Source organism: Emys orbicularis, chromosome 20, assembly GCF_028017835.1.
Source record: "Emys orbicularis isolate rEmyOrb1 chromosome 20, rEmyOrb1.hap1, whole genome shotgun sequence".
Lineage (NCBI taxonomy): Eukaryota > Metazoa > Chordata > Testudines > Emydidae > Emys > Emys orbicularis.
Genome location: NC_088702.1, coordinates 6,066,834 through 6,081,413, shown reverse-complemented (window position 1 = coordinate 6,081,413; position 14,580 = coordinate 6,066,834). Strand labels below are relative to the sequence as shown.

The 14,580-nt window shown below is 51.9% G+C and overlaps 1 protein-coding gene across 1 annotated transcript; it reads left to right on the top strand.

Annotated features, from left to right (window-relative positions):
* Positions 1–3,308: 3,308 nt before the first annotated feature.
* Positions 3,309–12,323, top strand: SF3B4 (splicing factor 3b subunit 4). Its single transcript, XM_065420251.1, has 6 exons — positions 3,309–3,380; positions 5,170–5,298; positions 6,545–7,087; positions 8,116–8,310; positions 10,757–10,930; positions 11,828–12,323. The coding sequence occupies exons 1-6, from the start codon at positions 3,347–3,349 to the stop codon at positions 12,007–12,009; spliced, it is 1,257 nt and encodes a 418-aa protein (XP_065276323.1). The 5' UTR covers positions 3,309–3,346; the 3' UTR covers positions 12,010–12,323.
* The last annotated feature ends 2,257 nt before the right edge of the window (positions 12,324–14,580 follow it).

Genomic DNA, 14,580 nt, shown 5'->3' with positions numbered 1-14,580 from the left:
TGCTCCTTCTACATGGAGCCTCAGCCCTGGGTTATAGGGGTGGGGGGCAGATTGCCTGGACTGTACCCGGCCTGGAGGCCTTCAGTTTCCAGGGCTATCCCACTGGCATCTCTCTCGAGCTTGGCGGGGAGAAAAAGCCGAAGGCCATCCGTCCCAGTCATGGGCTGCTTGTGGCCTTAAGCCAGAGTTGTCGTTGCTTTTGTACTTTGAATCTGAATCGAAAAGTGAATGCTCCAGATCGTGGGCCATGCATTTCAGGGAACCGCGCTTGCAGTCTGAGCTCCAGCTTTTCAGAGGCCTAACTCACAACCCGGTCACCCACCACTCCTTCCACTTTATAGCCAGCCTTCTTGGGCTGAGACTTTCATCTCCGAGGGGGGAGCGGAATTTGGAACCCAATCTTCTCCCTTCTCACCCTACAGAAGTCGCATCCAATTAGTCAATTTCACCAGCCACGCTTGGGCATTAGAATCAACATTTCCATTGGCCCCAGTGGGCATTGGATTCAGGCCCTTGTGAGGGGGATGGAGACTTGCTGCATCTTTCAGGTACCTACAGATGCATGACTGCTGTACCCAGATGGCATCATGCTGCTTTGTCAGTGTTTATGGACACTGGGGTTTGCACAGTTCCTGTATGCTACTTCTTTTCCGCCCTGAGATTTGAGTGCCTACTTTGTATATCTGTCTAACAACAATGAGGAATAACAAAGATTATTTTTATTGGCATTTGTAATATAATCTCTCGGGGCGATATTAGAGATGTTTGTTTTTGTTGAAAAATTTATATTTTATATATATTAAAAAAAAAAAGCTCTGGTTCTAACATTAGTAACCCACAGGAAATGGGTTATTGTATAAGCTAAAGTGTTTAGACAAAACTGGACGATACATTTTTATATGTGTGTGTGTGTGTGTGTGTGTGTGTGTGTGTTTTTCTCTCTCTCTCTCTCACACCCACACACAGGGATTGGAAGCCACCAAGTTCCAGGATGGATTAGAACAGTTGTAGAGGTAGGGCTACCCAGTAATCCAAGTATTGCAGCACGGGTAGACATGCTGGCATGGCTAAGAGTAGCAGTGTAGATGTGGTGGCACGTGTCAGTGTGGGCTGTACAGGGACCCTGGGTATGTGGGCTAGCAAGGCATCTACTTGGCAATTTTGAGCCATGCTAGTGCAGGTATGTCTTCCCATGCACTAATCACAGCTAGGATTGCAGGATAGACTTACCTATGCTGCATGTGTTACAGCAGAGGGTCTAATCTAGCTGTGATCTTAGCTTAGGAAACTGGTACTGTTCTCTGCGAAACTGTGGAATTGTTTGTGTAAGCGTCCTAGAACTTTAGGGCTTTCAGGCCCTGGGAAAGAACCAGGACTGTCATCTGATGAGTATGAACAAAGTACTTCCTCCAGAACAGCCTCATTTCTTTTTACGTGCAAGGTTTCAAGACCGGGAGCGTCTGGACTTTCCTTGGAAGAGTCCTCTGTGATTGCTTTTCCTGCTGGTTACTCCTTTATAACAACTTGGAGGTTTTTTTGTTTTTGTTTTGTTTTTTAAAATCTTAGTGCGAATAGCACATATACATAAAAGTATTTTGGAGACCAGAACATTAGGGTAACTCTGTGCAGATCACACATTCCCCGTGGATGAGTTAAGTGGAAATCCAAATAAGGGCATTTTTTTTCTATTCTGTATATTTTTGTAGTGACGTTTCTATTTAAGAACTCATTAAAGTGCAGTATTTTTAAATGCAGAGTGGCTGGCTGTGAGTTGAATGGTATGCTCTAGTTCAGGGGGCCCCAGCGCGGTGCCTGTGGGCGCCGCGGTGCCCGCCGGGGCATCCATGTGCTCCCGCCTACTGGGCGCCAGAAAAGCAGCCGCCGAGAAGCTGCAACGTCAAGAAGCGCTACGGCCGAAATGCCGCCGAATTTCGGCGGCAACACCTCTTGATGACGCTGCTTCACGGCGTCATTTTGGCGGCTGCTTGTCCAGCGGCCACGGTCTTTAGCGGCTAGTTGGCTGGCGCCCGCCCTACAGAAAAGGTTGGGGACCGTTGCTCTAGTTAAACTAACCGTTGGGGCTAGGTGCTAGGATCATATGGGGGAAACTGAGGCACGGTGGAGTAGTGACTTGCCTAAGCCTAAACCTAAGCCAGTGGCAGGACCAGGAATAGAACCCAGATTTCTCGAGTCCTTGTCCAGGGCTCGCTCTCACTTGGCTTACTGGGAAGCAGCATGGGTCAGGTGCTAGGACGCTGACCTGTGAGGCAGGAGAGCTGGGGCCTATTTGTACCTCTGCCAATGACTTTGCACGAGATACTTCAGTGCCATGTGCCTCAGTTCCCCCATATGTAAAATAGGAATACTGATAAGGTAGTCACTCTGTAAAGCACTCCCGGGAAACCGTTACCTCCCAAAGAGCAGTAAGATCCTTCCCCTAGCAGGCCTGACCCCCAAGCTGCGTAAGGACTCGCTCCATAACGAAGGTACAGAAAGGGGCCCGGTTAGGCTCAGCAGGACAATAAAGCACCATGGAATAGCTGACACTGCCTGCTGCTCGTCCCCCTACTACCAGAGCTACTGGCATCGATCCTGGGGGCCTGTGTACCGGTCAGAGCGGGATGAACCCCCTGGCACTGGGTTTTTAATTTTTCTCTCGGTGCCCCAGGTGGGAACGGGCATTCAGAGGCCCAAACAAGGGCCCTCCTACCACTGCCCATAGTAGGGTGACCAGATGTCCCGATTTTTGGGTCTTTTTCTTTTATAGGCTCCTATTACCCCCCCCACCCCCATCCCAATTTTTCACATTTGCTGTCTGGTCACCATAGCCCATAGGCCCAGCTCCCCTGTACTAGCAGTGGGAACAGGGACCCCTATCAAACAGCAGCTAGTCTCTCTCTCTCTCCCCCCCCCCCCAGCATTGGGGGGGCTCTGCAGGGGGGGAGCATCCACTGCAGGGGGTATGGGGGGGCTGGGCGGTGGATTTGCTAGGGGGAGCTTATGTCATGGCATGTCATCACAAAGGTGTGAACTTTACCACAGGGGTCAAAGGGGAGCAAGCTCTGAACCCCTGGGGGCCAAGAGAGGGGATGAATTACACGGGGGAGGGAAATAGGGCCCAAGATAGCCACTTCCGCCCATAGGCAACATGGCCACGGGTGCGTGCAAGTTGACTTCCGCCCTTAGCCGCCATGGCTCCCTCCATGCACGGCCACTTCCGGCCTTATCCAAGATGGCCGCTGCCTTCGCCGCCCCTTTTCAACCGCGGTGGCCGGAAGTGGGGGTGTGAAAGGGCGGAAGTCGGAGGTCGCCCGCCTGGCTGGGGGGAGGCGGGAGCGCGTTCGAGATGGCGGCGGGGCCCATCTCCGAGAGGAACCAGGGTAAATGGCGGCGGCTTCCAATCCCCTGGTCCCCGCTCACGAGGGACTGGGGCCCGATCCCCCTGTACCCGGGAGGGGGGGCTGGGTCCCAGCTTAGGGGTCCTGAGCCTCCCCCCAAAAGCGGGGGGGGGGGCTGGGTCCCAGCTTGGGGGTCCTGAGCCTCCCCCAAAAGCGGGGGGGGGGCTGGGTCCCAGCTTGGGGGTCCTGAGCGTCCCCTAAAAGCCGGGGGGGGGCTGGGTCCCTCCTTGGGGGGGCCCGAACCTCCCCCCAAAAGCGCGGGGGGGGGGCTGGGTCCCAGCTTGAGGGTCCTGAGCCTCCCCCCAAAAGCGGGGGGGGGGCTGGGTCCCAGCTTGAGGGTCCTGAGCCTCCCCCCAAAAGCCGGGGGGGCGGGGCTGGGTCCTAGCTTGGGGGGGGCCGAACCTCCCCCCAAAAGCGGGGGGGGGCTGGGTCCCAGCTTGGGGGGCCCGAACCTTCCCTAAAAGCCAGGGGGCGGGACTGGGTCCTAGCTTGGGGGTCCTCAGCTTCCCCCCAAAAGTGGGGGGTCTGGGCTTGGTCCCAATTTGGGGGTCCTGAGCCTCCTCCCAAAAGCCGGGGGGGGGGCGAGTTTGCGGCGGGGTCCTAGATTGGGGAGCCCGAGCCTCCCCCCCAAAAGCTGTGTGTGGGGTGCCAGATTCAGTCTCCCTGCTGTGCATCTGATTTCAATCCATTCATTTTGGGCATTTGGGGGGAGCTGTGGGACCCATAAAGGGAGGCCTCTCATGGTCAGGCTGCAGGACTGGCACTCAGGACTCCTGGGTTCCTGGCTCTGTTATTGGCTCATGCTGCAACCCTGGGCAAATCATTTCCCCTCTTTCTGCCTCAGTTTCTTCTGTACAATAGGTGTCATAACAGCGATTTTCTTTGGGGAGCTTGTGAGGGTTAGTCTAAGAAGAGGTGTGCAGTGCCTTGTGTGGAAAGCTCTGGGGCAGCACAGAGGGTTCATATCGCCAGGGCCTGCTCTGGCGTTTGGTATAGACAGCGGCAGACTTGGTTGGAAATTCCATAAACTAACAGATTTCCTAGTTCAAAATAGGAAACAGCATTAAGTGGGGTAACTGAAGTTCATGCTTCAGGGCTTGGGCTGTGGACCGCAGTGATCAGCCAGGGGTTCTGTACCAGTTTGATCTGAAGTATCAACTTTGTGTTGCCTTGGCAATGAGGGGGGACAGCTGACAGCGACATCATCAGATATGATGTGAGGGTGACACGGTACAAACATGTGATTTAAGGGGAGCCACTTCTTTGTAGTACAAGGGGAAGCAGTGCGGCCTAGTGGCTAGAGCACTGGACCGGCCCTTGGAACACCTGGGGTTCTATTCTTGGCTCTGTTGGTTGACCTTGGGCTTGCCTTCTCAGTGCCTCAGTTTCCCAATCTGTATAATGGGGCTAATGATACTGACCTTCTTTGTAAAGCGCTGTGAGAGCTACTGAAGGAAAGGGCTAGATAAGAGTTAGGGATTATCACTTCTTTGGAGCATGTCTGCACTTTAAACAGTGTTCTTAATCATTTAACATTGGTTTGTTAGATGTCCATATACTTACTCCAGAGAAGTGTGTTTCATTAAGGGTCCAGTCTTGAGCTGTCTAAGTCGAGGCAAGTTTTGCTTTTGACTTCATGGACTCGAGCTCAAACCCTTAGGGATCCAAAGCTGATCTCTCTGTGGGAGAGTTCTTAACTCATCTGAAATGTTCAAGAGATTGCTCTTCAGATCCAGGTAACCCATCACCATCTCCTCTCCCCCCTCTCAAGATGCTACGGTTTACGTCGGTGGCCTGGACGAGAAGGTCAGTGAGCCGCTGTTATGGGAGCTCTTTCTGCAAGCGGGACCGGTGGTCAATACCCACATGCCCAAAGATCGAGTCACAGGTCAACATCAAGGTAAGATATTGACCGGTCCCTTCAAAGACACGTCTCTGCCAAATTACATATCCACAGGGCTCTCGTCCAGGCAGACACATGTACCATCTGCCAGTATGGAAAGGGTTAAAAATCCCATTTCCAGTCATTTTACATGTCACTTGTAACAATAGTCAGTGTAAAATGTTCAGACAGAACTGAGACAATTAGCTGTGTTGTGGTGGCATGGAGGAGCCCCAGTTGTGGATCAGAAAACCATGGTGCCAGGTGCTGTACAAATGCTGACCAGATAATCTAAGTAATTCTCCTGGGTTTCAGTTTATGTACCACATCTCATTCTGTACATTGTCTCATTCCACTTGTTACTTTAAAGAGTAAAAGCTTGTCTCTTCACCAAGATGCACCGTTACTTTTAAAACCAATTTAAACTGAGACTTTGGGCCTTGTCTACACTAGAAAGGGGCCGGGGACAGTTATACTGGCAAATGTTCCCAGTGGGGAGACAGTGTACACCAGTAAAAGAGTTCTGTAGCTTATACTGGTTCACTGAATGGAATAAGCTGTAGCAGCAAAAGGACTGACTTGTTGGTATAACTGTGTTTACACTCGGGCCTTTGCTGACACAGCTATGCCATTTAGGGGTATGATTATTTCACACTCCTAACCAACATAGCAATGCTGGCAAAACTTCTGAAGTGTAGACCAGATCTTAGTGAAACTGGTACAGATCCCTCTTTGGATACTCATAGCTGTTTAAATCTAGGTTAGCTTGCAGCTGTGAATTACAGGTGCAAGCTAAATTGATAAGTCGGGTTTAACTCGATGAGAGTGTCCACACATACAGCTGCACCAGTGTAAATAAATCAGTTTTGAAATCACACCTTTAGACTGGTCCAACCTTGTGTCTAGACCAGGCTTTAGAAGCAGAGGGGGAGAGAAATCAATAGCTGCAGATGAGGGAGGAAGACAGTTTGAAATGAGATGGAGTGGAGAAGGTGGAGACATAGAATGAGGTGGTTCTGGATGCTAGGAGATGCAGTGAGAGTTCTCCTGTCTGTAGGGGGGCAGTTGACCTCAGTTGTTCCAGCCAGTTCTTGATAAGGAGAAGAGAGATTATTTCAGGGAGAGCTGCAGAGGAGAAGATTCTTGCATCAACAGTGGAGAAATGATGGAGGCCTGAGATCAACCAGGGGGATGGTGTGGGTGGCATGGAGAGACCGTGGAGTGTATCCGGCTATAAAGGGCTCTGTTGGGGTGTGTGTTGCAGGTTATGGGTTTGTGGAATTCCTCAGCGAGGAAGATGCCGACTACGCCATTAAAATCATGAACATGATCAAGCTGTACGGGAAGCCGATCCGCGTGAACAAGGCCTCGGCCCACAACAAGAACCTGGACGTGGGCGCCAACATCTTCATCGGCAACCTGGACCCGGAGATCGACGAGAAGCTGCTGTACGACACCTTCAGCGCCTTTGGAGTCATCCTGCAGACCCCCAAGATCATGCGGGACCCCGACACGGGCAACTCCAAGGGCTATGCCTTCATCAACTTCGCCAGCTTTGATGCCTCCGACGCCGCCATTGAGGCCATGAATGGACAGTACCTGTGCAACCGGCCCATCACCGTCTCTTACGCCTTCAAGAAGGATTCCAAAGGCGAGCGGCACGGCTCTGCTGCAGAGCGGCTGCTGGCTGCCCAGAACCCCCTCTCTCAGGCAGACCGGCCTCATCAGCTGTTTGCAGATGCCCCTCCTCCTCCATCGGTGCCGACCCCTGTCGTCACGTCCTTGGGGCCAGGCGTGAACCCGCCAGGTGAGCACATGCCGTGCGGTGCTTTTTGTGCTTGCGGGGAACTCTGGCTGCAAGTTTCCATAGGCTAGAACAGGGGTGGCCAACCTGAGCCTGAGAAGGAGCCAGAATTTACCAATGTACATTGCCAAAGAGCCACAGTAATATATCAGCAGCACGCCCTCAGCTCCCTGCCGCTCCAGCCCCGGAGTCAGCGCCAATGCAAGGAGCCGCATATTAACCTCTAATGAGCCACATGCGGCTCCCGAGCCACAGGTTGGCCACCCCTGGGCTGGAGGGACTCTACAGCTATGACACGGCTGCGGAGCATTGCTAGGGGGTGCTGTGCTGCAGAGAGTGGTGTGGGTGACTCACTAGAGGGCGCTCTGATCTGGATCATGGCTGAAGCCTGGATTCAGAACTGAACTGCATGGCTGCAAACTCTGCTGCTCTATCGTGAACCCTGGTTCCTTAGGGCGCTTGCAGACTGGTTGCAGTTTTCCTCACCACGCTCAGGGGTAAAATTGGTCATTAGTCCCCAGTGCAGTCGGCCATGTGTTCTGCTGTCAGACCTACCCAAGAGGTCTGCAGTCAGCTAGAACCTGGGGAATGGAGTCAGGACTCCCTGGTCCTGTTCCTGTCTGCCACTGACTGGCTGCGTGAGCTCGGGCAAGTTGCTTAATCCCTGTGCCACGCTTTCCTCGATGTAAAGTGGGGGTACGATCCTCGACTCAGGGCCCTGCGTGGTTATTTTGAGACCCTTGGGTGAAAAGCTCTGTAGACGATTACTGGCTTCGTGTGCTGGCTGAAATCATTGAGGCCCTCGGCTGGTCTGTGCGCTCCTCGTTTGGCAGAGACGAGTTGGGCTCCAATGAAGCAGGGGAGATGCTACGGGAGATGCAGGCTTTCCAGCAGCTGGCAGAGCTCACTGGCACTTGCTCACGCTAGCAGATGGACGTGTGGCTGCTGCCGAGGCCAGTTTATTCTGAGTCCTCTCTGTGGTTTGTAGATGCTGACCCAGTTTTTTCTCACTGACTTGTCTCTCTTTTCAGGCATCCCACCCCCAGGATCGTTTCCCCCGCCGGTGCCGCCACCTGGAGCAATGCCCCCAGGAATGCCTCCTGCCATGCCACCTCCACCCATGCCACCAGGTGCAGGTGCCCCGGGTCCTCCTTCAGGGGGCACTCCCAGTGGAGGGCACCCTCCTCACCCACATCCTTTCCCACCTGGCGGGATGCATCATCCAGGTAGGTATCAGAGAGGCAGTGTGGCCTCGTGCACAGAGAACTGGACTGGGACTTGGGAAACCTGGGGGTTCTATTCCTGGCCTGGTGGGTGACGTTGGGCAAATCACGTCCCCTCTCTGTGCCTCAGCTTCCCCACCTTGAAAATGGGCTGATCTCTGCAAAGTGCTTTGAGATTTACTGATTAAATGCTAGGTAAGAGCTGGGGATTTTCAGGCTTTCTCTGCAATCTGCTCTGCTGTATGCCTTGTTCTAGAGAATAGTTCCATTGACTCCATTGGGACTGCTTTAAAGTTCCGCACGTGCTCAAGTGTTTGCAGGATTGGGGCTAAAATGGTATTTTTAGTTTTTAAAAAAAACCTGGCGTGGCATAAAATCTTTGTCACATCGGAACAAAACTGCTTCGGTGTTCAGACTGCAAAGTGAGCGTGGCTGTTTCTGCACTGCAGAGTCTGTGCCGGCATAGCCGCTAGTGTAGACGGCAGCGTACCCCGACAGGAGTTTTTCTGGCGGGAGGCGGTGTCCCAACCCCTGCATGAGGTTAGCTAGGCCAACAGGAGTCCTCTTCTATGGACACAGCTGCATCTACACTAGGGCTGTGTCAGCATAGCTCTGCCACTAGGGGGCGTGGCTTTTTCACACCATGACCGACATAGCATGGCGGTGTGAGATTTTTAAGGGTATGTCTGCACCTGAAAGGCCGCAGTGGCACAACTGCTTACTACGGCGTTCTCCTGTCACTGTAGTAAATCCACCTCCCCGAGAGGCGGTAGCTTGGTCGGCGGAGGAATTCTTCTGTCTACACCAGCTTAGCTATGTCTCTCAGTGTGTGAACCTCTTCCATTGCTGTAGTGTCATCTAGTGTAGACGTATCCAAAGTGACTGTGACTTTTTTTATATGTCCATTCCAAAATGTTCAGAAATACCCTGACGTTAGGCTCCGTAAGCCCATATTTAGGCACCTATGGGTGGGAGTTTTGTAAAGCACCTACAAGATTTAGGAGCATAAACCCCGGATGGGTGAGTGCAGCCTTTTCTCGATTTGGGGAAGTTCAGTGTACCGGAAGGTGGCAGGAGTTGCAGACCCAGCACGGGTTATTTGTTTATCAACCTTGCGTGAGAGTTTGTAGCGTTCTTGCAATAAGGGCGTTAATGAGGCTCTGGACTTGTCTTTTGCAGCATAGATGAGGATTGAAGTGTGAAACTTCTTAGTAGGAAAACAAATCTCTATGTAAAATCTGAAATTCGGCGAAAGGAACAAATACAGAACATTCCCTTTACCAGTATAAGACTATAAAACAGAAGGGAAGCAAAGAACTAGCAACATGGAAACTAAAAAAAAATCTGATTTTAAATTTTAAACAGAAATCTTTTTAAAATCATGATTTGTTTTTTTTTAATCCACCCTGCTCTAAACTGTGAGCCCAGCTCTGTCTGTTAGGAAGTCACCTCTCCCCTTATGTCTGATTAGGAGGCTTTGTATAATTGCAGATTTGGCTGTATTAGTGACAGATGGCTGCGGTCTCCTATTACACACTGGCTTACAGTGTTTAAAGTAGGCGATTACATACAGCAGGGAAAGGCCCATCACGTCACGGTGCCTGGCATGTGGAGGTGTGTTCGGGCGCCTGGTTTTCTGTTAAAGGGGAAAAGAGAAGAATCTGTCTTTCCCCTCTTCCTTTGTCTCTTTATCCCAGTGCCTGGTGTCTGTCTCCAAATTTCCCCCTTTTAATTTGTCATTGGCAGAACTGGGTCATGCCACTACCGCTTGCCAAGGGAAAATTTCAAATCTGCTGGCCGTGTGCTGGCTCCTCTTAAAAATGAGCATGGGAAATGCAGCTGGTAGCCATTGCTCACTTGTCTGTCTGTGCCACGCTGGAGGCTGTGGATGGCACCTTAGATAATGTGCCTTATTAACGACGCCAAGTTTCTTGGTTGGCACTGAAGGGCTCTTTAAATTAGTGGAGAAAGGCAGACCGAGAACCAATGGCTGGCAGCTAGAGCCTGTGCGTTCAGATTGGAAATAAGATGTTACCAGGGAGCAAACTCCCAAGGGAAGTGGTGGATTCTCTGTCTGTTGAGGTCTGTGGAGGCCTCTCTGGAGATGTGTTCGCCAAACACAAGTCTCTGGGTTCACCACAGGGCTAGCTGTGAAATTCTCTGGCCTGGGCTATGCAGTAGGTCAGACTAGGTGATCTAATGGGCCTTTCTGGCCTTGTATTCTCTGGTACAATCCTCCCAACGGCTGGAATTCGGGTTGCTCTAGTGGCCAGTAAAAATGCTATTGGGACCGGCCCTGTCCTCCAAGCCCTGGTCGCCTCGAGGTCACTGGGATCCTGGAGTTCTGTCCAGCAGCTCATGTGGTCAGTGAGCTCAGCAGAACTTGGTTTCTAATCAGCTGCTTTGAATGTCTGAGTGGGTCTAAAGAACGTCTTGTGCTTTTCCCTAGGGATGCCCCCCATGCAGGTGCATCACGGACCACCCGGGATGGGACAGCATCATCATCCGGGGCCACCGGGGTCAGGAGGCCAGCCCCCGCCCCGCCCGCCCCACGGCATGCCCCACCCCGGACCACCCCCAATGGGCATGCCGCCCAGAGGGCCCCATTTCGGATCACCCATGGGTAAGTGGGAACCTGCGAGATGGGACGTTTACTGGAGTCAAGGGCCTAATACCAGCCCAGGCCTGTGGCATCCATTTGCTAGTTCAGTTGGGAGGTGGGAAGAGGAGGACTGAGGTCTGAAATGGTGGCTGCTTACGTCACAGCCTTGGAGGCCAGCCGTACGCTCGGAGCGAGATCTCTGGCTGGGAGCTGTTGAGAAGGGGGAACCCCGAGCGGTTTCCTCTGCCTCGTGAGGCTGCGTGGCTCTGCGGCTGGATCAGGGGCCTGGGAACGAGGACTCCTGAGTTCAGTTCCTGGCTCTGCCGCTGCCTCGCTGTGGGACCTTGGCCGCGTCTCATGTCATCTGCCTGCCTTTCCCAGCTGTCGAGTGAGGATGTTTCCTTTGAGATCCTCAGCCGAAAGGCGCCTGAGGCAGGTGACTAAGGGCTTCCCCGCCGACTTCCCAGCTAGGAAGGGATCGGTATGCCTCTTCTCCAGTCCTGCTGGCGGAGCGGGAGGGTGGGGGCTCATATCCCTTCTGCCTCGAGCCCTGTTGCAGGGAATCGGGCGGGAGGCAGGGCCTCAAATAACTGGCATCCTGGTACAGCAGTTGCTTTGCCCAGAGCCGTGTCATTTCAGTGACCAGTTCTCTCCGCTGAGACCAGACTCCTGCTTGAGATGTGGGGAGGGCCCCATGCACGAGAGACGCCTGTAGGGCTGTGCCCAGCTCGACGTCCCTCCAGAGCTCCCGGCCAAGAGTCCCGGCTCTGAACAGCCTCTTGGCTCGGAAATCAATTTGTGGCTTGTGGTGCCTGAAATCTCTTGTGCGAGAGGCTCGTGCAGATGGGCCCTGAATCGGAGCTGCCGTCTTTGCTTCCTTCAGCTAGGGTTTAATGTCATTACGCTCTGTCCCTGCAGGTCACCCGGGCCCCATGCCCCACCACGGCATGCGTGGGCCGCCTCCATTGATGCCTCCCCATGGTTACAGCGGCCCCCCCCGCCCGCCACCCTATGGCTACCAGCGGGTCCCTCTGCCACCTCGTCCTGCCCAGAGACCCCCCGTGCCACCTCGTGGGCCTTTGAGGGGACCCCTACCATAAACGCAGCCGCATCAGGACCCAGCCAGCAGAAGAACCTTCCTACTGCAAATTCCTCTCTCTCCTACCTTGGATTTTGGTTTCTTTTTGGACTAACGTTCCTGAGAACAGGAAGCGTGATCGGAGCCGTCAGTGTCTCGTTGCCCCTGTGAAAACCCTGCTATTCCCTTTAGCAGTGTTACTTTTAGTTGTCCTCTCCCTGCTCTTGTCCCCGTCGTTTCGAGAAGATAACTTGATTTTAATGAAATTTTTTTCTATGTGAACTGACTGAGATTGGCCGTTTGCAAATAAACACCTTGGGCGTTGCCCTCTGAGGCTGGTATGATTTTTTTTATCTTTGCATTCCACAGCCTGCCAGCCCCGAATTGTCAATAGGGCCTGGTGTTCTTTGGATCCCAGAAGCGTGTATTATTGAGCCTCACGCACGTTTATTTACATACTTGAATCCTCTTGCTGCATCGTTGTTCCTTCAGAGGGCTGTTGACAGTGAAGGTAAAGAGCTGGCAGCATTGGCATAATGCAGCCATGCCTACAGGCCTCCTCTGTGCTTCTTGGCCAAGACATCTCTTAGCTATACCGGTATTAGGCTACCACGTACAGCTCTATGAACATACCTCCTAACCAGCCAGCCCACTGCCTCTTCCCATTTAATTCTTAAGAACCTAAGAACGGCCATACTGGCTGACAACAATGGTCCGTCTAGCCCAGTATCCTTCTTTGGACAGTGGCTAGTGCCAGACGCTTCAGAGGGAGTGAACAGAACAGGGCAATTTATCGACTGATCCATCCTCTGTCCTCCAGTCCCAGCTTCTGGCAGTTGGAGGTTTAGGGACACGCAGAGCGTGGGGTAGCATTTCTTCTCACTTAAGTGAGTCCAGCTCGGTTAAGCGAAGGCAAAGGAGGAGAGGAATTATTTAGGGTGGTAACGGGAGCCGGTTGGGAACTGGAATTTCCATACCACAGGGAATTTTGACATTTTGAAACGAAAAATCATTCCAATGGGAACGAAAAGCCAAAATTCCTCATGAAATGAAAATTCCAAGACATTTTGATTTGGGCCCATCAAGTGTCTTGCTAGGGTGGAAGTGTGGTGGTGGTTGACTTTTATATTAAAATATTTCAGTATAATATTAAATGAGACAGATCTAGATCAAGTTAATACAGTAGAAAACTCTAACCAAAATTAATCAAAACCCTAAAAAACAAACCCCACTCAAAAAGAATGTTCTTTTTGCTGATACAGACTAACACGGCTACCACTCTGAAACCCCACTCAGTTTTTCCCATCAAAAAAACGTTGTGGAAATCAGTATGTTCCCCTGAAACATTTAGACAAAACTGTGGTGTTTTTCCAAAGGAAAGCTGTTCTTTCTACGTTTTTTGATCAACTCTCGTTCTAACCAGCCATGGAACCTTAAGCTGAGTGTTAAGATTCTGGCCTTGCTCAAATATAGCGTGTACAGAGTACCTGAGTGTATATTCTTCAGGGAACGATTCTCCATCAGTTCACGGGGCGGACGCTTTGTACCCAATGTAAAGCACTCGGCTAGCTGGACTGTGCTAGATGAATTTATGACGTTAGGGGGTCTGAGAGCTCCGGTTAGCAGAGCACTTTGGCATTCTCAGCTAGTGAGACGGCAGCTACTTTGTTGGCCGCCAGTCTCTAATCTCATAGCGCAGCTAAGCGTGTGCTTCAATCCAGAACATACCCAGGGACACGCTTCTCACTCCTCCCTGCACAGCACATGTCTTGTGTCCTAGCAGCCAGCATCTCACTAAGATAAGAGCTCCTGCGTGATGATAATGGCCTGACTGGAATAAAAGCAAGTGGGTTTATTGATGTCTTCCAAATGATGGAGCTTTTCTCTGATTTGCCTCGCTCAGCTGGGTCTGTCACCTAGGACATTAGAAATCTAATTTACTTTGTGCTGTTGTCATTTTGCACTTCACTCAGCTTGCGCAGTGGAAATAGACTAATCAGCTTCCCTCTTGTTTATGATCTTGTGTCTGATCGATTTCACTTTCCGGATCCCCTGCCTGATGTCTGCTTTGCAAAGGTGGCAAGTGCTGTTTCTATCTTTTCTTTTTTAAGCCTGTTTCCATTAGACTGTAAAACAGGGATCAGAGGGACATTTATCTCAGATGGATTTATTGAATATATGGAGATACACCTATCTCATAGAGCTGGAAGGGACCTTGAAAGGTCATCAAGTCCAGTCCCCTGCCTTTACTAGCAGGAACAAGTACCGATTTTGCCCCAGATCCCTAAATGGCCCCCTCAAGGATTGTACTCTCAACCCTGGTTTTAGCAGGCCAATGCTCAAACCACTGAGCTATCCCTAGTATGATTGGGGAGGCCCCCAAACTAAGATCAAGGCTGCATGTGCTGGGCCCTGCACTGACACACAGTGAGAGACAGGCCCTGCCTCAAAGAACTTACAATGTAAATGGACAAGCTAGAGGGTGAGAAGGAGCGAGAGGTCCTAGTGGAGGAGCAACTCACCAGGAGCTCTCAATGCCAGGCTGTGGCAAAATGGGCTAATGCAATCCGGGGGTGTATACACGGAGTTGGAG